The sequence below is a fragment of the Panthera uncia genome, chromosome C2, assembly GCF_023721935.1.
Source record: "Panthera uncia isolate 11264 chromosome C2, Puncia_PCG_1.0, whole genome shotgun sequence".
NCBI classification, from domain to species: Eukaryota; Metazoa; Chordata; class Mammalia; order Carnivora; family Felidae; genus Panthera; species Panthera uncia.
Genome location: NC_064810.1, coordinates 92,705,161 through 92,728,281, shown reverse-complemented (window position 1 = coordinate 92,728,281; position 23,121 = coordinate 92,705,161). Strand labels below are relative to the sequence as shown.

The 23,121-nt window shown below is 39.5% G+C and overlaps 1 protein-coding gene across 3 annotated transcripts in view; it reads right to left on the bottom strand.

Annotated features, from left to right (window-relative positions):
- TNIK (TRAF2 and NCK interacting kinase) overlaps positions 1–23,121 on the bottom strand; it is a 393,469-nt gene that overhangs the window by 141,692 nt on the left and 228,656 nt on the right. For all 3 annotated transcript variants that reach the window (XM_049628573.1, XM_049628571.1, XM_049628572.1), the window contains exons 3-4: positions 20,561–20,617; positions 5,877–6,002 (exon numbers count right to left, since the gene is read on the bottom strand). In XM_049628573.1, coding sequence (XP_049484530.1) covers positions 5,877–6,002; positions 20,561–20,617 — 183 coding nt within the window. The remainder of the gene's footprint in view (positions 1–5,876; positions 6,003–20,560; positions 20,618–23,121) is intronic.

Sequence of the window (23,121 nt, the reverse complement as noted above, 5' to 3'; positions counted from 1 at the left end):
TCACAATAACATTTTTATATAAATGTAATCCTAACAGAATGCCATTAGTCCAAAGAGTCAACTATCTGTGATCTTTGCAATTGTTTGCTAAAACATTCCCAAAAGTCTTAAGGTACTCCTCAAGGCATATTTCTTAGACTTCCACATCAGTCTTATTAGTAGCTAACTGGTCCTGCTACCCTCTTTGAAAATTGGGGAACTGAGGAATGGAGGTTAAAGATGAAGTCAAAATAAACCCAAAGCGTCAATCCTATTTGGAACACCAACTTTTGATATCAGAATTATTTTTTACAACTTAAAAGAATGTAAAGCTCAAGGGCTTGATTCTAGCATAAGAGAGCTTGGGGTTAGCTAGCACACTGGCTTTATCACTCACCAGCTGTTAAGACCTGGGGTAAATTTCTTAACTTCTCTGAGCCAAATTTCCTTATCGGTAAAGTGGGGATAATGATAGATCTAAAGTATAGAGTAGTTGTAAAGATCTAATGAAATAATATGATAATGCAAAAAAAAAACAACAACAAAAAACCCAAAACCATAAAATTTGGCATATGAGAAGCAAGCAATAAATATTATCTGCCACTGTTATTATTAACACAGAATGGCTCAAATTTAGTGAGTCGGAGCCCTTGGAATAATGATACACAATCACATTCTATAACCAAGGTCCCACCAACATTGTACTCTGGTATTAATTTCCCATTATGTTTCTATTCTGCCTTTACTTTTCCAAGTTCCCCCTGAGTTTGTTACCAAATAGAAAGAGCACAACTAGAAAAAGAAGATGGCCTCATCCTCGTAAGCATTTCATGGCTTGGTATTTTTTTCCCCGGTAACACAGAAGCTAATGGACGATTACTAGTGGGGATGGTCCCTGCTAGGCCCTCTGTCTTCCAAGCAGAATGTGGGTCCTACTTAATTGCAGGTGGTCAAATGGAATGTGAAGGCCTGGCCCTCCCTTGGTGCCTGGGTTTGGGAGAGACCACTACTTGCAGATCTCCCTTTGCCAACCTCAGGAAGGGGATTCGCTTGCTAAAACAGTCTCCTAATTGGCCTCCCTGATTCTACTCTGGCCTCCATCTGGTCTAGTCTCAACCCAGAAATGGGAGAGACCCCTTAACTACGTGGCTCATATTCCATCCCTCCTCTACTTTCAAAACCCTCCAGTGGCCCCCCCACCTCCCTCAGAGTAAAAGCTGATATCTTTCCAATGGTCGGTAAGGCCTTGCATGATGTGGCTCCAGGTCTCATCTCCCAGGTTTCTGATCACACTGCTCCCATTGTTATTCTTGGAAACCACCAGGCTTGGAACACACCTCCTTGAGTCTTCTACAATGGGACTTCCTCTGGATGCAACCCCATCAACCTTTCCCTGCTCTACTAGGCTCTTGTCAGCTTCCAGCACTCTCTACACTTTTCTTACTAACTATATTTATTTTCTATGGTCTGTAGCAGGAGTGTAAGCTACATGTAAGTAGGGGCTTTCTTTAGTTTTGTTCATGGATATATCCTAAGTGTCTACAAGAGTCCCTTTTGTCTAGCAAGTGCTTGATATATATTTGTAGGATGAACAAATGAATGGTGACTGAATAAATGAATATATACATTTGCAGACTCTTGATTCCCAGCAACCACAGCTGTCTTCGTGGGAGGAGCAGCTGGCCAGGGTGAGAACTGGCAGGCAGCAACTGATTCCCAAGAATACGAAATCTCCTGTTCATGCCATGCAGATGCAAACGGGCTTCCTGCTTTCTCCCAGCGCCTATTGGAAAATGGACTGCAGGTCTGCTTATTTAAAAACAATAACAACAAACTTCCAGTGCCTTTCACAGAACTTCAGGCCAAGCTAAATTGTCACATTTCAGGATGCCTGCATTCTGACTCTGCATTCATCCATTAATGAGCTTTGAGGCCCTGGGAAAGTCAATTAACTTCCTGGGGATCCAGCAAAATAAAAGACGACTAATTTTGTTTCCAACTTAAAAAACTGCAGCATTAGGAAAAGGGTAAAAATAAGTGAATCCCTGCTTGACCACTCCTCTCTTTCTTTCAACCAATTTCTAAATAAACATCCAGATTTTAACAATTCACTCTCACAAGAAAACCAACTCTCCTATCTGGCCCATCTCACAGAAGAAGTGATAAATAGTTGGGTGTGACTCAGCTTGTACTATTGCAAGTGATTCCTGAAGGTGGTGGTTCCAAAGCTACATTAATGCTTTCGTTTAATTTGGAACCAGGGCCCTGACCAAACAAAAAAACTCTCTGCAGACAGCATTAAAACAGCTATCATTCTCCACTTGTTATCTGCTGAAGCTTATGGCAATATGGGGTCATTGCTAAAAAGCTAGATTCTTGATGACATAGAAGTCCTTTAGGAACACAGAGATATTCCTACTTGAATCATCTTATCACTTCCTGTCGAACTTTTAGTCCACAAATAAAATGAACTCTCAAAGTACCTGCAGCCATCTGCTTTGTACCGACATTATTAGCAACCAGGTCTGTAGAAATAATAATCATTTTCATTTACAGTCCAATTATTCTATCAGCCTCGTATGCTCAGCACCTTCCTGGCACTGAGGCCACAGAGATGCAAACACAGTCCTTGCCTCAGATTGCTGACTGTCTTTGAGGAGCAAAAACAGCCCAATGGGGAGCAATTAAAAAAAGAAGAAACAGAAGTGGCTCTGATGTTCAACGTAAGAGAAAGTTTAGAAGAAAAAAGAAGCAGACATAAGAAAGAAAAAAATGTTTTAAAAGTTAAATTAGTGAAAATACTACCCAGATACAAATATCTTCGACACCATTGGTATCCTAGACATCCCCATCATTTAAATAGACAATAGATACATTTTTTCTTTTATTTCCTTTTTCTTCCTTTTTTATTTGCCAAAAATGAAAATGTATTTTATCTAATCATAGTATTTTTAAAAGGCTTTAAAAAAATCCCATTATATAAGTTAATGTTTTTGCACTATAAATATAAATCTACATCATTGTAACTGGCTGATGTGTCCTTTCACACTGTCCTTTAATGGATTTACTTAAGCAATTCCCTATTGGTTACCTTCTACATACATCTTTATACAGTTACCCAAATATTTATTTAGGACACATTCCTGCATATCTATCTGTGTGTGTGTGTGTGTGTGTGTGTGTGTGTGTGTGCGTGTGTGTGAATGTTTATCTGTATGTATCCCAAATGCCCTTGAGTAAAGATAAGAGTACCAGCCTCCAATCTTCATTTCCATAAGCAGGGGGTATGAGTGTCCATTCTGGGCATATCATTTAAAAAAAATCTTTGCCAATCTATAAGTTTAAAAAATGGTATCTAATTCTTGTTCTGTTTTGCATTTATATTGTTGGTATGATTATATTTTAAGAACATCTTTACAGGTAATTGATAATTCTTACTTTGTTAATTGCTGCCTCATTCTTAACTCAATCCTTCTTTTAGTTCCATATTTTTCTATTATGCCATATTATTTCTATTATTATTTCTAAAAACTCTTCCTCTCTAAAGGCTACTAAATTCTTTCTCATCATATATAAAATATTTTTCCTAAATTAGTTACTTGCATTTTACCTTGTTTTTTATGTTTTTTTGTAATGAGAATCTTAAAAAAAAATGTATACAGGCAAGTCCATCAAAATTCTGTTATGTGGTTATGCCCTTGCATATATGGCCTCGTTTATCTTTTTTAGTATTACACAGTTATAGCTTTTTTCTCTTACTATTTTTACATTTTTAATTTTCACATTTATATCTACTATACATTTAAGAGGCCACAATTAAAATATTACTATAACTTTTTCAGAAATCACATAAAAATATATAAAATCAATGTGATCATACAAAGTGGGTTTATTTACCCCAAAATACCTTTTTTAATTTAAATTTAAAGATGGGCTTATGGGGGAAAAATATACAGTAGCTCTTTTCACTTCCAAAGATTATAGTATTCAGTTATCAAAATACATGAAAATCTTGTTATTTTTCTGAGCTAACATTATAATATTCTTTTTGTCACCAATTCTGTTCACTGTGTACATTTTATCTTCTCAACTGGACTACAGACAGATGTCTTTGCATTAAGAGAGTAAACTGAGATTCTTTGATTAGCTGTCCATGAAATAGTAGTTGCTGGATTCACACAATTTAGTATATAATTTGGCATATAGTAAATTCTGTCTAATTAAAGAATTTTGTGTGTCAGACACATAGTAAGCGCTCTAGAAAATGAGTAAGATGGTAAGTGGTTAAAAGGGTATTTTTAGAGTAATTAATCCAAGCAGCAACATATGGAATGAACAGAGATTCAAGAAAGAGAGAGCGAGGTAGGTCAAGTAGAAGTCTACTGCAAAATCTAGGCTTCCACTGAACGGGCCCACATGAAGTTAGCAAAGGAAGATTAAACCAAGACAGCATTATAAGCCAGCCTGAGAGATAAGAATGAATAAAAGTTTCATGGACAGAAACCACGAAGGTGAGAGGAAGAGCAATCTAAGCAGGGCAGGGATAGGAATAGTGGTTTTGGTAGCAGATATACTGAATTTACCTTCCTTCAGTGGGACAGCTGTCTCACAAACTGTCAAAGATACAGGACTGGGGCGCATAGCTAACTAGAAAGGAAAGCAACCATGAGAGTACTTATATGGTATCAGATACTGTTTTAGGTATTTCATTCACAGAACTGGAATTTAAATTTCAGTCATCCACACATTAGCCAGAGATGAGGAAAAGACCCATAGAACTTGGTTAGATTATTGTTCCACCATTTCTAGCTACATAGACCTTGGGGCAATTAACTTACCCTCTTTGTAAACCTAAGTTCTGTCATCTAAGAAATGAGGCAAACTCTAGAAAACAGTATGGCGTTTCCTCAAAAAATTAAAAATAGAACTACACTATGACTCAGCAATTGCACTACTAGGTATTTATCCAAGGGATACAGGTGTGCTGTTCCGAAGGGGCACATGCACCCCAATGTTTATAGCAGCACTATTGACAATAGCCAAAGTATGGAAAGAGCCCAAATGTCCATCGATGGACGAATGGATAAAGAAGACGTGGTATATATATATATATATATATATATATATATATATATATATATACAATGGAGTATTACTTGCCAATCAAAATGAATGAAATCTTGCCACTTGCAACAAGATGGAATGGAACTAGAGGGTATTAGGCTAAGTGAAATTAGTCAGAGAAAGACAAATATCATATGACTTCACTCATATGAGCACTTTAAGACACAGAACAGATGAACATAAGAGAAGGGAAACAAAAATAATATAAAAACAGGGAGGGGGACAAAACATAAGAGACTCTTAAATAAAGAGAACTGAGGGTTGCTGGAGGGTTTTTGGGTGGGGGATGGGCTAAATGGGTAAGGGGCATTAAGGAATCTACTCCTGAAATCATTGTTGCACTACATGCTAACTAACTTGGATATAAATTAAAATATGAATTAATTAATTAATTAGAAAAAAAGAAATGAGACTAAAAAAAACGAGACCATAATAATGTCCCTCTCAAAGAGCTGGAATAAATGACATAATACATAAAAAGCAAACAGTGTGATGCCTAACTCAATAAATGTGGTCACTAGTGGAAAAACCAGAGAACTTAACAACTGGCTTTAGGGATGGCCCACATTAAGGGGTAGAAGATAAAGATACTTTATCCTTAAAATGGGAAAATGGGAAAGAACCTTGAAAACACAATGTTATGGAAATTATGGGGCCAAGAGTTTCAAAGAAGGAGTTACTTAATCCAATTTAGTCATGAGGACAGAGAAATGAACCATTCAGCCCTGGTTGTTCTTCCTGTAAGTAAAGTAAATTTGGGTAGCACTACATACCCAAAGTTGGTCATCCATGCCTGGTGGGTTCTTTTTGATAAAAGCACCATAGTATGTAGCAATATTCCGGTGATGAGAATACTTCTTCAACATGTTAATTTCTTGTTTGATTTCTTCCTCTTCATCCTGTATTAGAATAATAAATATTATGTCATGAACAGCCATTGTGCTTAGTAGGATTCTGTTTTTCGTCACCATCTATATCAACTACACAATAAATTCTTTCTTAAGTTTTATTCTTCTGTGGTGGTAAACAAGCATACTGACTACAAAGAAAAAAAATCACAAGACATCAAATTGGCAATCCTAGAGGCTCTTCTGTTTGTACAGCAAACAGGCATAGTATGCAACCAGCTAGAAAGAAAAAGCTCATCCTTTCACCTGGAAAAGATCAAGGTAGACTATTGAAATAAAATTCACTCTCGGCTTCTGGGAACTATGTCCACTGACTACCTATCACTGATCATATCTGATCAGTAGGAAAGATTGGGGAAAGAAAAAAAAAATACAAGCTCTGACATTTAAAATTTGTTAGGTTCATTTTCTTTGAAGCCTACTTTTATTGAAGTAACTGACTGAAGATGATGAAAGTCAGCTGGGTAAGTTCCCTAGATCTGAAGAAGTTCACAAAACAGGGGAACTCATCTCACCTTCTGGAAACTAAACATAAAAAGAAAGGGGGAACGTGGCAGTGCCATGGATGTGAAAAGAGGTAACTCTCCTACAGACTAAGTTTCCTGATGTTCGGGTTTCATTCATTCTGAGTTTCACTTTGGAGTCCATCAACTTGGCCACTTTTGGAGGCCCTGGCACTATCGGTGGGGGGTGCATGTGCTCTCCCATAATTTTATTTTGATATGTACATATCAGTTGGATTTATTTCTGAGATTGGTGAGACAAAATTCCATCCCAGGAGAGTTATGTGAGATGTGCATTAGTAACAATTACCTCTGAGGGTAGGTTGTAACATCACCTTTACCTAAAGGCCGCCTGTGCTGTGTCCCTGTCTGTCCCCTTGCAGCTTGGGCTGCTTGGCCTCACTTCAGTCTCTACATTGTCGGGCCCTTCTGCGGTTTTCCACGTGATGTCTTCTTTCCTGTCCTCCTCTGGACACAGCTTTTACTCATTATTCCTAATCGAGCTTAAAGGGCCCTCCTCAGGATGTCTTCCCTATTTCTCTCAGGCCATGTCAAGTCCCCCCTGCTGTATCTTATCCACCTCCTACACTTCACACAGGCATCATATTTGTTGGTATTGGTGTGGAGATGTGTCATAATTGCTCTTCTACTCGACGCTCTTCATGGATGGTGAGCTCTCCTCTGCCTTCAGGTCTCAGTTCCAGAGTCCCTTCACCAGCAAAGGTTTCTGATCTGTCTGACTTGGTTCTAGCCTCATGGATCATCACATGTGTCTTCCTTTGTAGCACCTACCAGAATTGCAATCTACACTTATCCGTCCTATCATTTGATTAAGGCCTCTCTTTCCTATCAGCCCGTACCAACTGTGAACACAGGAATGGTGCCTGCTTTTGCTCTCTGTAGCATGCCCAGCACCAGGCAAAGTGCTGGTGAACAAATACAAATAAAAGAGAGGACACCTGCAAGGACCCTGCTACTACAGTGGCATCAGGGGTACTTGAGAGGAAACGGTGAGGGTGAGATGAGAACGGTGAAGTGCTGACATTTCTTCATCATGAGAAAATAAGTTTTAGTGAAAAACAATGGAGATTTGCAAACCCAGGAGAGTGAAGCCTCTTACATGTCACAAGTCTTAACAAAATCAAAGACTAACTGATCTCAAAATAGAACATACGATTGAGGTGCTGACCTAAGGAGAAGCATGTGGCCCCAACATTGAGGAGGGGGGTCCAGGAGTGAGGGGCTGGGACAGTGGCTGAGGGAAGGGATGGCATCCGATGACCAATGGATTCTTCCCTGCAGCTATGGGAGACTACCTACACATTCACTGTAGCCTGAGGACAGACTGACCTTCACAGACCTTCTACTTGTTGAAGGGCCCCTGTAGCATGCCTCAAATGTCTTACTATGGTGCAGATTAAGCTATTTTAAACTTACCATGTGGGCCGAATAATTGTGGATGAATGCAGGATGTGAGCATATGTACTTTAGGGAAGCCCAAACAGAAGGAGGAAAACAAACCTGAGGGTTTCTGTGAGCAGCCTGGTATCCACAGCTGCTTCCATTAAAGAGGCAACTACCTGGGGCAGTGAAACACCAATCACTTTCCAATGGCAGCCTGCCAATCTCACCTTTGGTCATTCTTAGAGACAAGTTGGTTGTATAAGCATTGCTGCCGGCCTCCTAGGTTCTCAACAGGATGGAGGGTGATGTGGGACAATCCAAGAGGGGAGAAGTATCCTTTTTAAAAATGTTTGTTTATTTATTTATTTTTGAGAGAGAGAGACAGAGCGCAGAAGGGGAGGCACCGAGAGAGAGAGAGAGAGAGAGAGAGAGAGAATCCGAAGCAGGCTCCAGGCTCCAAGCTGTCAGCACAGAGCCCGACGCGGGGCTTGAACCCACGAACCGTGAGATCGTGACCTGAGCTAAAGTCGGATGCTCAACTGACTGAGCCACCCAGATGCCTCAGGGGAAAAGTATCTTAAAAAGTTTACCATACTATTAAGAAAACAGTTAAATAATAGTGTGATTCAATATATAATTAAATCCAAAATAAATAATACTGGAGATCGGAATGAAGGCAGCAAGTTCTCCATCACTTTGCGAAGGTAAACTGAGGCAATATGAAAATGAAGAAAGCATATGCACGGAGTCAGAAAAATGAGGGTCGGCAGATGGGGTGCATGTTCACTCTGGGCTCCACTCTTTTCTGGCTACATCGCCTTAGGGAAGCAATCTCGCTTTTATTTTTATTTGTATTTTTTGAGTTTTATTTATTTAAGTTATCTCTACACCCAACGTGGGGCTCGAACTCACAAACCTGAGATCAACAGTGGCATGCTCTTCCAACTGAGCCAGCCAGGCATCCCTAACCTAACTTTCAGCACTTAAGTTTTCTCATCTAGAATTACATACAGATTTATAATAGTATTGTATTATATGCCCAGTCTTTTGTGATATTTGAACGAAGTATGTTTGAGTTATAAATGCAAAATAAACACTGTTATTAATCTTGTCAACCAAAAAAATAAATACATAACAAGGGTGGAAGGGCAAGAATGGAAGTATCTTGAATTTTAGTTTAAACTGCACTGTTTCCAAACACAGTTATGGGACCACTGTGGGTCATGGTTATGGAGCTCTAGCACAGAACCTTGATTTGGAGGTTATGTGACCTTGTAGGTGGGCATGCATTTTATCAGGCCTTCAGGGCTACGGTTTATCCTGATTTCTAGTCTAGGGCAACGGTGGCAGCAAGTTAGGCAGTGGAACTGAAAAGCACACACGTACTAGTAACTATGAGAACTTATTCAACCATTCCATAAGCAGTCTACCCTCTCACAACACAGCTCATTGAAAAGGATGAGGTTACGATGGTTTCAAAAAGACAAAGATAACAACAGAGGCTAGAATTAGATTTCAAAGCTGTAAGAAAAGGATGTCTTCTGTTTTGTAAATGGGTTATTCTTATGTCTGAAGAATTAAGCAAAAGGATCAAGCTCACTGGGAAACAAATGAAAAAAAAAAGTAATGGTACTAAATTGTTACAAATTTTACAAGGGAATAATTTTTAAAAGCCAAGTCCAGGATACTGGGAAGAACTATTACTTCAGTACTGATACTGCAAAATCTAGTCCAAGCTGATTCATTATGTACCCTCAGGCATTGCATAGATACTCTCTGGATATCAGCCATTTTCACCTGTGATTGAAAATAAGAATATCTATTTAAGCTGCCTCTCAGGGCTTGGAAAAAACTAAGTGCTTATTTAAGCATAGCTTTATTGTCAAAAGAAAGAAGATTGCTTTTTTCACAAGATCATGGGAATCTATTTATTGCTTAGTATTTGTGGTAGACTTGGACTGGGAGGGAGACAGAGAGGGAGTAGAAAGGCCATGATATTCTGCAGCCTCCTTCACGAAGAAAGGGAGTCCATTAGTTCTTCTTTTTGTCTCTGGGCTCTGCCATGTGACCTGCTCTGGCCAATGCAACATTAGTAAATGTGCCCTAGCAGAGGCTGGAAAAGTACCTGTGCACTGGGGCATGCTCTCTCTTATTGCTGGCAGACAACTCTTCCATGTGAGAAGAAAGTGGTTTTCACATGCAAGGAAATGGATGCGTCCAGGAGATGTTTTTAAGCCATTGACTGCCTCTAATGATGATATCATATAACAATATGATACCAGGGTTATAAAACATAGCCAAAGCCAACCTCCACTATGTCCCAGAAACTGTGTGTGTTATCTTATTTCATACTCAAAACAGCTCTATTAAGTAGATGATTTAACGATCCCATTTTACAAGTGAGGAAAATGAATTTCACAGAGGTTAAGTAACCCCCAAGTTCATTCGTATTTTAAATGTCAGAGCTAAGATTCAAAGCAAGATTCCTCTGACTCCAAAGCCAGTGCTCTTAATTCTCTACTGAAAACTCCAGTTACCCATGGTGATAAAACAAAAGCTGCTAATCATGAAAGAAGTGTCTGGGAACATTTCAAGCCAGGGATGAAGAGAAACGCGCCTTTGGTCCTCCAATTAAAGAAGCTTGTTAGCACACAATAGTATTTGCTTATGAATGATATCAAGGGATAAAAGAGGGATTTTAAGTTGCATATTTAATACATGGGGAATATACTTTAAGCACCTACACTATGCTAGGATTTAAAAATGGAATTAATAAGGCATTTAATATTAGTGTGCTCTACAACAAAGAGTTTGACCAACATTTAGCTCTCAATCCATGGAACAAGAGTAAAACTGCATAACTTATAATAATCCAAGGGACGGGTCAGTTTCAATTCAGAAGTATGAGATGTATAGACTCGGAAGTGCCACTACACCCCAGGCATATGGGCATCAGGTAGAACCACTTCTGCTCCTGCTCAACCAGTCCTGCTTTCCATAGCACTTGTTGGCATTAGGCAGTTGTTTGTGTTAATTTTCCTATCATTCTCAACTCAACTGTTGGCAGAATATGACACGAAGTTGAAGATAATTTATTGTTAAAGAATCAGAGACTATTAGAATTTAAAGGGGTTGTTGACATTTTCCAGAATGTACGTTTTAAAATAATTTGTAATAGTGAAATCCTTTCCTCCAATAGAAATTTGATTCAGGATGCCAACAAATATAGCATCAACAAAAAACTAGACTTTTAAAATCAGTAACATTTATTTTTGTGAGTGTAACTATGTGATATCTAGTTATAAAATTAATCAATGACAACAAAGAAGCTGTTTTAGTGAATACGTTAGATGTTTGAAAGAAATATAAAGTCCCATATCAGCTTCAGTATCTCATTAGTTTTCAGTTTTGTTTTGTTTCCAAGGCATAGAAAAAACAAGATAAGTAATTGCAAATTTCTCTTTTTAAAGAGAAAACTCTGAAATTTCAGTGGAAATTCTTCTTCCTGAATGAAATTGTGCACACGAACGGAGTAACTTAGCAGTACAAATTAAGAGGCTGCCATTTTCCAGTGTGTTTGTTGGTATATAACATACAGTTTGAGGTTTGTTTTATCACAGTTTATTAAACATGAATATATAATAAAAATTAGATAATATTTAAGCATGTACGGATCTCGTAAGATTATCTCAAGGTGGGGTTATGTACCTGTAAACTGTATTTTTATACATTGAAGGAAACAAACCCAGAATGGTCCAATGACCTTAGCCTTGAGAGAACTGGGACTTTGCCTTGACATTCTGTAGGCAGTGCCTGGATTTGCTGTATATGTTAGTCTTAAGCTAATGAATTCATTCAATAAACATTTAACTGCCTACTGTACTCCAGGCACAATGCTAAATGCTAATAATATAATAATACAACAATGGGCACCATGGATTCAAGCTCTGCCACAATGAAACTTAACTATAGGCTAGTGGGGAACACTGATGGAAATCAAAGAATGACACAGATGCATGAACAGTTACAAACAGGAGAGGTATGGATAGCTAATCTAATTGGAGGCATCAGGGGAGACAGCACCAAGAATTTCAAGTTTGGGCTGAATTCTGAAGGCCTTGTCGGGGGTACCCAGTTGGGAAGAAAGAAAAAAAGTGTGACATGGTGTGACTATGGAGGGAACCAATTTTCATGCAGAAAAATAGTGACTGCCAAAGCCCTATAGATGGAAGGGGTATGGCATGTTGTCTTCTATAGGAATTGTTGGTACCATGGAGAGAAAAAGGAAAGATGTCGGCAAGAGACACTGTGATAATAATATGCACTGAACATAGTGTTCTACATATGGTTCTCAAAAACTTTCTTTATAAATAACTATGCTTACTTCTCATACAAACTTTATAAGAGAGGGGGTGTGATCCACAAGGCAAGGTTAAGCAACATGCTCAGGGTAAGGGAGCCCTGAAATGTCAAAACTAGAATATACCCAGATGAAAGTGCCAATCTACAGTGCTCTTCTTTCCCATGAGGCTAACCTGCTCTCTTGCTGGGAAATTTCTCTTGCTGGGAAATGCTGTCCCTTAGAGATCCAGCTAGTACAGCCTGATGTGCATTTTTCTCATACCCAAGCTTCCACTGATGATGACTCCTTATAAAACCATGAATTAAAAATAAAATAAAATAAATAAAGACCCTTGATCAAGTTAACACAGAAGTAAATGAGTTTTACTCCTGGTAGTGTTGTCACTAACTTGCCTCAAGTCTTACATAAATGAGGTGACTTATATCCTCAGGGACCCTACACCTATAATTCAGGTAACAGCTCACAGGAATTGGAATGAGTCTTATCTGATGGTATAAACAGTATAATTGATAATGCCTCCCCTTTGTGTTTTGGTTACTAGGAAAAAATAATTTTCTAGTTTTCTGTGGCTTATCATTTGGATTTGTTTTTCTTTTATCTGGTTTTCTACTCTTTATATTTTCTCTGGTCTCTTGTTTTCACATATATATTATCATTTTGTATAGCATCTACTATGCCCCAGGTTCTAGGTTAGCAAGCCCTGCAGGAGGTACAGAGATGAAAACTGCACAGTTTCCATTCCTGGCTCATTAAAGTCGGTAGGGTAGGCTTTAAATGAGAGAGGACTTTCCATAAAGGGAACACAAGGGGTGAGCTTCAAGTTACTGGGAAGAGAGCCAACATATTGATGGGTGAGTCAAGCCACAAAAGAAAAAAGCGCCCAATAAGAGAGAACCTGATAAAGTCCAAAGGTGGACATACATATGAAATGGAAATGTGCTGGAAGCACAGAGGAGGGGGTGAACGTACAGAAGGAGACCCCACAGTCTGCTACTGAAGAGCCTGGTTGCAAACCTGGATTTGAATAGCACGCTCAATGATCCAGGTAGTCCTCATACCTCTGTGTGCCAACATCCTCCCCTACACGTATCTCAACTTCACTAGGGGCATAAGAGAATTAACTATAATTTTGACCAAATGCTTAGAGGTACACAAATGAAAGGCACTACTGAATACAGACCATAATGATGTACAAATATTTTTAAAAATGAGTGAGCCTCATTGTTCACCCTCATTAGTTTGGGGGCATAGACAGTAGTTTCCAGGGCCATTCTTTGCTCTTAAGGAATCTGTCTGACATGCGTGCATACATATATGACAAGTCTACACACCCAGTGTGCATGCACGTGTGCAGAGACCTGGACAGACATAAGCCACCAAAAGGGGGATAGTCTGTAGGCAAGACAGGGGGTGATGCTGAAATGTGCAGGCAGTGGGCAGCTCAGCTTGTTCATTTTTAGAGCTCTAGAAGCTTTCTAAGTTCCAAATGCTGTATACCATACAGAACTGATGCACTAAATATAGCCTCCAAGGTAAAAGGTATTATGGACACAAAAATAACATGTTTATCTTTTGTTTGTTAAAAGTTCTCATCATGTGCTTTATCAGACGATCTGTCTGCTAAAGATGCCTACCTGAAAAGCCCCAAAGGAGAAGTCCCAAAGAGGTGTCCAGAGGGGTCTCTGAAGCAGAAGATTGTGGGCTGGGGATTCCTAGGCTTTGTTGAACCCACCTGAGAGTGAGACTCCGAGAGCTGAGAATGCCCTTCTCCCAGCCCTAGTAACACAAAACCGAGATCTACTCATCCTCGGATCTCAGTTACCTGTCACTTTATCAGGAAACATACTAGCCACCTGGATAGATTCATTTCCTCTTAAATTCTCTCTTAATACCCTCTGTACAGTCCTTAGAAGCTAATCAAAACTGTGATTAAGTAATTGTTCAGCTATTTTTCATGTCTTTTATACATGTTGGAACATAAGATTCCAGAAGACAGAGCCTGTGTCTGTTCTACTCACTGCTATCAGTCCAGAACATAGCACACCCTTTCATTCTTAAATGAATGAATAATTATGGTTTCAGTCTTCGGCTTCTAGAATCTAGCTATATACATTCTCTCCTAGATCCTGCTCTATAGTAGGTCATTTGGTACATGCTTGGGGTGAGACATTGTTCAGGGTAAGACTAATAACTCTGTAATTGAGGTGATGAAGACAGGGCTGATTCAAACCATTTACACACATCAACAAGAGACTAACCCAGGGATGGTGCACAGTTCACAGCATAGGCTGCCATCTCCACACTATCATCTACTAATGACAGAAGTTCAATGCATGCTCTAAACTCTTCTTTCCATTCCTATCGACTGCCCCATTCAGGAACTCACCGTATCTTACCAGGACTAATAATTAAGATCATTTATTGAGGACCTGTTATGTGCCAAGCACCAGATATTATATCATTTTAGCCTCAGTATAAATTTGTGATGTCTGTATTTCCAGCCAACACATAAGAAAAATGAGACTCATGGGGTGCCTGGGTGGCTCGGTTAAGTGTCCAACTCTTGATTTTGGCTCAGGTCATGATCTCATGGTTTGTGAGTTCAAGCCTCACATCAAGTTCTATGCCGAGAGCACAGAGCCTGCTTGGGATTCTCTCTCTCCCTCCATCTCTGCCCCTTCCCCCCCCCCCCAAGTTCATTGTCAGTAAGGAGGTAGTAGGTGATCTCAGCTCTACCTGAGTCTGCAGGCCATGCTCCATGGATACTCCCTCATCTTTCATTCCTAAAACAGGGCTGTGGGGAGAGTGGACACACCCTAACTGGCTGACTTTGAATTCCAACTCTGCCATTTACTATTTATGGGGCTTGGACAAGTTACTTAGGCTCTTCGTGTTTTTAATTACTCATTTGTAAAATGAACACAGTAGCAGTGTCCGCTAATGGGAGTTGTTTCAAGGATTAAACAGACTAATATATGTTGTACTAAGTAAAACAGTGCTTGGCATATGATAAGTACTCAGCCATTTTTATTTTGACCATGGATGTTGTTGTTATTACTATTATTAATAATGTTATGTCCTGTGCTACCAATCGCTCCCCTGAACAGTCTCTCTTTGGGAGAGAGGAACGAAACGTGCTTGTAGCAGTATGTGCCCTGACTCTTCAAAACAATCCGGATGAAAAGATTTTTTTTTTTTGGTCCAGTTTCAGCCAACATTAACTATGGGCAAAGCCCTCTACCAGAGGCTCCAGGGAGACCACTTCCTTACCCTTCAAAGAAGGATGGAGGCTGGTCATAAGCTTCAGCCACAGGAATTCAGTAAGCAGGACTGAAATAGGAACTCAGTCAAACAGGGTTTAAAATGGATCCTCCTAGTAGACAATCCCATCATATTAATTTACTGTTCAACTTCTGGCTCCCACATTGGCTCTTGCACTGGTTTGGGGGAAAGGACCAGGACGTATAGCATCCCATCCCTGGTTTAAAAAAAAAAAGTTTATATTTCTTTTATATATTGGATTTCTGCCTAAGAGGATGTGATCAAAATGTTCTATTGGGAAAACAGAAAGTTTGAAAACTATGTAAAATCCTGTCATGTTATTTACTTCCTTCATGACCTGGCCCTACCTTGTCCACAAGGATCTTGTATCACTCTCTCCTCAGCCCTTTTGAAACTAAATCATGTAATAGTTTCCAGAATATACTTCAATGCTATTTCAGCCTCCATGCCTTGGCACAGGCTGTCTCCTTGGCCAGGAATATCTGTCTGATTGTCCTTCCTGGGCTTAATTACTCTACCTCACTGTCAATATCAAACTTTATAAGTAGCTTGGTTCATGAATTTTATAACTTTATTATAAAATGGATTCGTTTCACTTATAAATATTTGGGGCGAGGTTGTATAATTGTGAGTTCCCCTGCAGGCAAAGGAGCACTTTTTCATCTTTGAATTTCCAGTGCCCGTCAGAAACTCAGTTTTCAGTAAATGTTTATTGAATATATTAATGGGAAAAAAACACACAGTAAATTAAACACTAAATGCCCTTCTTTGTTAATTGGAGACCTATAGCAATGTGGTTGAGATGATGGATTTCAAAGATACAGTTAAATCGCTCAGGCTGAAATAGTCACACCACCATGTACACATTACATTGAGCCAGACACTTAATAAGCCCAGTCTTCTCACCTCTGTAATGGTGCTGCTAATGGAAGTTGTTTTGCAGGTTACTGAAAGGATTAAATAATCAGAATATAGAAGGTGCTTGAAAGAGTCTGGCTCGTAATAATCACTCCCGCAGTGTTAGTTACCATTATTATTATTTCTGGCTGCAACATAACAAAGGCACTTAGAGAGGCACTTGAGAACCAGATCAGTTTTAAGCACATCCACTGCAATGGTATTTGATAGCACAGTGGTGCAATTCTCCCGGTTTTACCTACTCAGCATCCTTCCCACCCTTTCCTCAAATATCTCGCGTGTTTTTCTTTCGTGAATCGTCCTTTCATGAATCATCCAGCCCTTAGTCCCTGTAGCTTCCAGGGCCAGGCACCCAATCCAGATATGGAAGAAGGAAACAAGGGTTGGCTCAGGAATGGGGACGTGACCCAAGCTGCACCACTCACTGATATTCAGACTGGCACTCTGCTGGGACTAACAATAATGAAGTAATTAGAACATGAGCCTGGACCTGTTGGTGGGAGAAAAGCAGAGCACAAAGAGAGAGAGAGCCAACATTCCTAATCACACTATGTGACTTCCAATAATTTCCATTTTTAGCTTCATTTGGTTTGAGGGGGGCTTTGGTACTACACCCCACAGTGTCCTGAGCAATAGGATCAGAACCAGTCATTGTAAAGGTGAAAGCCTATGGCATTAAGTTATTATCTCCTTAAGTCCTGTGTGGGCTTCAAGGTATCATTGTAAAGGGACTGGTTTACACCAGGAATTTTTCTCCAAATGAAAATGAGAATCATTTACAGGGTGATCAAAGAACCACAGTCTCTTCACATATGGTGGCCAGAAAGCAGCAAATCTAAAAGCCTAGAGAAGTGCCCCTCTGACTTTCACGAATCTGGAGTTCCTTGAGGAGCTTGTAGAAAAGGCAGGTTCTGAGGGTCCCCCAGGACCCTTTCTCATGAAGACCACCAGAGGGCTGACAGTTCACTGAAGCTAGTGGTCCACTTTGAGAAATGTTGTTTAGATATTGTAGGCAAATCTAGAGTACACAAACCCAGCTGGGAAGGAATCCCCAGAAAGCTGCGAAATGAAGAAATTCTCATAATTATTTCAGGAACTAAAACAACTTCAAAGACTGAGTCTGAGTCGAAGTACTAATTCTGAAGCAAATACTGGCAATTTTGGAAGTGTCTCGGCATTAAAACCAGAAGAGCAGAAGCATTATATCCAGTTCTTTTTGTGGCTATTTTCTATTTAAAAAAAAAAAGAAAGAAAGAAAGTGGTGTAGAATAAAAACAATAATTTAAAAATTGATTTCAAGCTTATGGTTTTATCAATTTCATTACAATAAACTATAGTAACTTTGCAGTAGATCACTGCAGACAATTAACAAAGACGACCTTTGAGAATTCATCTCCATTTTTAACAGAGCAGCTATAATGAGCGCAATTATAATAATTGGTAAGAAGCGTTTGCAGCATTCCATAATACACAAAAGACAACATGGCAAAATGAAATAGATTGTTTTCTGAGGATACCACACAAATTCCACAAAGGAAATCACACACTGACTGTAGTGTGTAAGGGGGTGATACAAAAGTCATTTGATGCTGTATCAGACACCGAGGGAAATAAGAAAACTATCTCCTGATGTGCTATCCATATTTATCTTTGATAAAGCATCAATGGTTACAAAATAGTCAATGATGTGCCTGAATCAGGGAAACTACTCAGCCTTTTCAACAAGGGTTCCCTTAGAAAATTAAGCCTAAATAACATAAAGCATACATTGTATGCAACGGATCGACTCCCTATGTGCTGGCAACAGCCTTAGCTCTGTATCATCCTCCAGAGAATTGAGAAAAGAGACTCCCAAGTTATTTTCTGTTGAGCTTCGCTATCTTGTGGAACCCAGTTTAAAAGGGCTAACTGACACTCCTTAAACTGAGAATACATACGCTGGGATAAAAAGCTGTGTTGATTCCAAAGCAAGGTGGTCTAACAATAGTCAGTGGTTCTTCAAGCAACTTGCAGTCTCAAAAATAGAACCAGAAACTAGAAAAGTAATATCCAGTGCTCTCAAGTCATACTTTGCGCATCAACATACAGCTTTGTGCGCTGAGATTAATGATGTCAGTGGAAATCAACTGTCGGTTCCACAGAGCCACACAACAGAACTTTGCAGCATGAATGTCTTGGACCCCACCCACAACCAGCAATTGTTAAACTGCCAAGTGCATCACATTATGTGAAGATCCTATTCAATCCAGGGAAAATACAGTAGTATGACTTCAGCAGAATTGCAAAACAAATTGACTTGTTTTGTGGTAAAAACTTTGCAAAGGGTTTACAAACTTATAATGGGTTTCTGTGTAGATACTGATAGTACCTGATCTTGACTTTTGTGTCAGATTTGCTAACTGACCACACCAGTATCCATTCTCCCTTCCTGCCTGCCTAACAGAACCCAGATTTTTAACTGCACATATTGGGAGAATAAAAAACTACATTTCCCAGTTTCCCTTGCAGCTAGGTACACCCAATGAAAGCAGAAGTTAACTAGAAATGTTGTATACAAGTAGACAAGATTTTAGTGGAAGGAGCTCTTTTCTGTACCCTTCTGCTCCCACCCACTCACTCTTCTTTTCTTGCCGCCAAAGAATGTGATCAATTGAAATCTGACAACCACCTTGAACCATGGAAGTGACCTTTAGGGTGGAAGACACTTGGTCACACTGTTGCCATATATCCCTGGGCTATAGATTCCAGACTCCTTTAACATGAGAGAGCAAGACACTTGCATTGTGCTCCAGCCTTTGTTATTTTGAGTTTTCTGTTTCAAGTGGCAGAATCTAAACCTAATACATATAGTCTACATGCAGTTTCTTATTCAGTAAAGGCCAGGTGAACTAATAAACTAATAGGGATTAAGTATCTGAACTGGTTTGCAACCTCTGAAATTTGAATAATGTATTTGAAAAAATAAAATAAATAAATGAAAGGACAAATAAAAGGGAGTAGTATTTTATCAAAGTGCCAATAAACATGGGAACGATTCTTTGCCACTGAAAGATATCTATAATTTAAAGATGAATTCAGATCATTAATAAGTAAGGAAAGGAAGGCAGTTCGAAGTGTGGTATAAATGAACATTAGTGAAATTAGTATTACGGTAGACAGTGTATCATATAATGTATACTTATCAAAGGTAACAAACTAGGCCAGAAAAGATATATATAGATTGAAGTCTGTCTGACAAACAGATATATTGTGTGCCTTTTTAAAATTTGTATGTTGGTTCTTGGTATCTTCATGTGGTTCATTCATTCTGTGTCTATTTACATCAAATAAACCACTTCTGGGCCAAATGGAAGACTTTGGTCTTTTAGCTTTTATGTACAACAAGCAGACATCTTAGAAAAATCCCCAGAACAATAGAAAATTATTAACATATTTTTGATGTCCGGTGTGTGTTTTCAAGTCTGATTTTTGCTCTGTACTCTCAAAAAGGCATTAAAATATTTTAAATAGCCGCAGCAAAAAGATTGAAAGCATAAGATTGTATTTAAAATAAAGTCTATTCCTTTTGATCATCCAGGCAGAAATTTTGTTTCAGTGTTGCTCCATAATAACAAGAATTTTTGGTTATTTGGTCAATAATTTCGAGGAGGGAAATGTTTATGTTAAATATCCTACTAGGATTTTAGAGCTACCCAAACTCTTATCTACTCCAGCGTTAGATGGACCTTTGGGAAAACTGTTAAGACCCATCTCTTCTGTGTAATCTCTGTATTATTCTTTTAATGCCTTCAAATCCGTGTTCTGTCTTCATATGCAAATATCCTTGGTTGTGTTTATGTAAATTTTTGAAACACATTATTCGCTCTACATAAGGCAGTGTGTAGGTTTCTAATTTAATTAGAATGGTTTATCCCTGGTCTTCTCAGTCAGATGTTGAATACTCTTACTGCTCTATGTTAAGCTCAGTGGGGAAATATCTTAGATGTTTAAGAAGATTCTATTTCTGAAAAATGATTTTTTCACTAATTTCTCTATCATAACTATATAGCTACTGCGATGGCAAAATAAAGATACATTACCCCTGTGACATCCATAACCTTAATGGCTGCAAGCTGGCCCGTTTTAACATGACGACCCTGTAAAGAAAAAAAAGTAATAATAGAAGGCTTTAGTTCTGATAAGCAATGTCTGCATTCAGTTCCAACTATAGAGAACAATTATCTAGATCACTGTTACAGAACACCGATAGGGAAGACAGACAGGCAGAGATGGACAGACAGATACACACACACACACACACACACACACACACACACACACACAAATCTTAAATGCTTTAAGGATCAATTTCTATTTAGCATTTACTTTGTAAAACATCTCCATCATTTTGGTTTTTTGGGTTTGTTTTCATAATGGTTGTCAAGTTAACCAAAAAAAGGCAATATTCAATAACTTGTTTTTATCTTCTCTCCAAGGTAAGGGCTAGTGTGAGAGGAAGGGGAGCTAGGTCTGGGTGTGGAGACACAAGTATCTCCTCTGTCAGAAAATACTCAGTAGGTGAAGAAACTTTAGTTTCCTTGATTATGAAAATATCTTGTATTAATAGTCTCAACTGGATATGACTCTGCTATTACTTGAGACTGTAAGTTTATCTCTATCTTAAAAGTGAGGCTAGAATAAAACAGATAGCAATAAATCTAAATTTGTGATCAAAGGGACAGCATTGAACAGAAGCAACTATTTCCCCGAAAACGGGCAACTTGGGTCTTTGGAACCACAATGAAGTGTCAACCACACAGAATCAGAAAAGAATAGGGTGTGGTGAGGGGCCAACACCAGAACAGAAGATTTCTCTTCACTTGCTCCTTGAGAAACGTGAAGTCTACCTCCCACTCTCACACAGTAGCAGGGATGACCAATACGTCTAACTTCTAAATGCATTTCATATATGTCTTCTAAAATACATTTCAACTATGACTGCTCCCCGGGAGTGTGATGCTGCTTCCAAGATCAGTTGGATTCAAATCCCAGCTGCATAACCTTAGGCGAGTCTCTTAACCGTCTTGGCTTCAGTTTCTTCATCTGAAAAATGGAGATAACGGTACCTGACTCCTGGGATGGCCGTGAAAATTAAATGTGATTATGTATATAAAGTGTTTGACAATGCCTGGCACAGATCAGCTGTCAGCAGATGCTGCCTATGATTGTTTGTGACCCTGTCTTGTGCTTCATGTTAAATGTCGTCTTTCCTTCTAGGCCACGTGACTCACGAAGGCCTGGGTCATGTCTCATCGTTGTGTTTCCAGTACCTGGAATGGTGGGTGCTCACCCCACAGATGAAGTGGTGTGTTTATGGATGAAAACAGCAGGTGATGGGCGCTTGGAGTTGGGAAGAGGGGAGAGGCTTAGTGCTGTCTGCCCCTTTGCGTCTCATCTTTCTCAGCTTTTTGCATCTATTTTCTCTGACTCTAGTAGCACTTCCTTCACCTTCCGGCCTCCTATCCTGCTCCCTTTCCTCCTTAGTCAGGAAAGAGCTAAAAGAAGGAGGCATCAAGTTGGTAATTCAATATGGACACGGCACAGCCCCTCCTACTTATTTCGACCTTCAAGACAGTAAGGGAGGAGCCGGGAGTGTCACCTCTCAGAGCCCTGAACTGAAGCTCCAGAGGCCTGAGTCCTGTCCAGGTTCTGCTCATGACCAGTAGGTTCATCCGAGACAAGTGATGTAACCCATCTGAGCCCTGGTTCCCTCCTCTGCAAAATGTGGGGAAAAAGGGCTCAGTGGCTGAAAGCGAGGGGAGCAAGTATTATTGTTACCACCACCCCTTTCCACTGCAAAGAGCATTTGGAAATAGTTTTGGCAATGACTGAGTGAGTAGTGTAGTGCTACTGCAATTCAGTGTCCAGAGATCAGGAATATTAACTTCAGGAAGAGAGTTAATCTCACACAAGGGAGAAGTAGCAGAGGGACAGCGCCCTCTGTTGATAAACACTAAACGGCCTCTGGAATTGTCCAGGTCCCAGTAAGAGTCTATGGTGCTGTAATGTTGACCATAGCAAAGGAATCAACAGCTTTTCTTTGGGAATACAGTTCACTCCCGAACAGTGTGAGGGTTGGGACACTGACCCCTGTGGAGTCAAAAATCCATGCATAACTTTTGACTTCTCAAAAACAATGGTATCCTAGAGCTGATTCACCTTGAAATTATTATTATTTTTTTTTTGAGAGAGAGAAATAGAGTGAGTGGGGAGGGGCAGAGACAGAGTGAGAGAGAGAATCCCAAGCAGACTCCACATTATCAGCACGGAGCCCGATGCAGGGCTTGAACCCATGAATTGTGAGATCATGACTTCAGCCAAAACCAAAAGCCAGACACTTAACTGACTGAGCCACCCAAGCGTCCCCACCTTGAAATTCTTTTAATGGCTCCATACAGCCAGATAAGGGCAAAACCACCTGCATATGGATTGCAGGGCCTCCTATGAACTGGGCCTCTATCTGCCATACCACCTTGGTAGGCTCCCATCTGCTCTTATTCCGTGGTCCTTGAGACTAAACTATTTGTGTTCTCTAAATGTACTATATTGTTTCTTGCCTCTCTGATGATGTGTTTCCTTGGCCTAAGACACCCTCACCTCC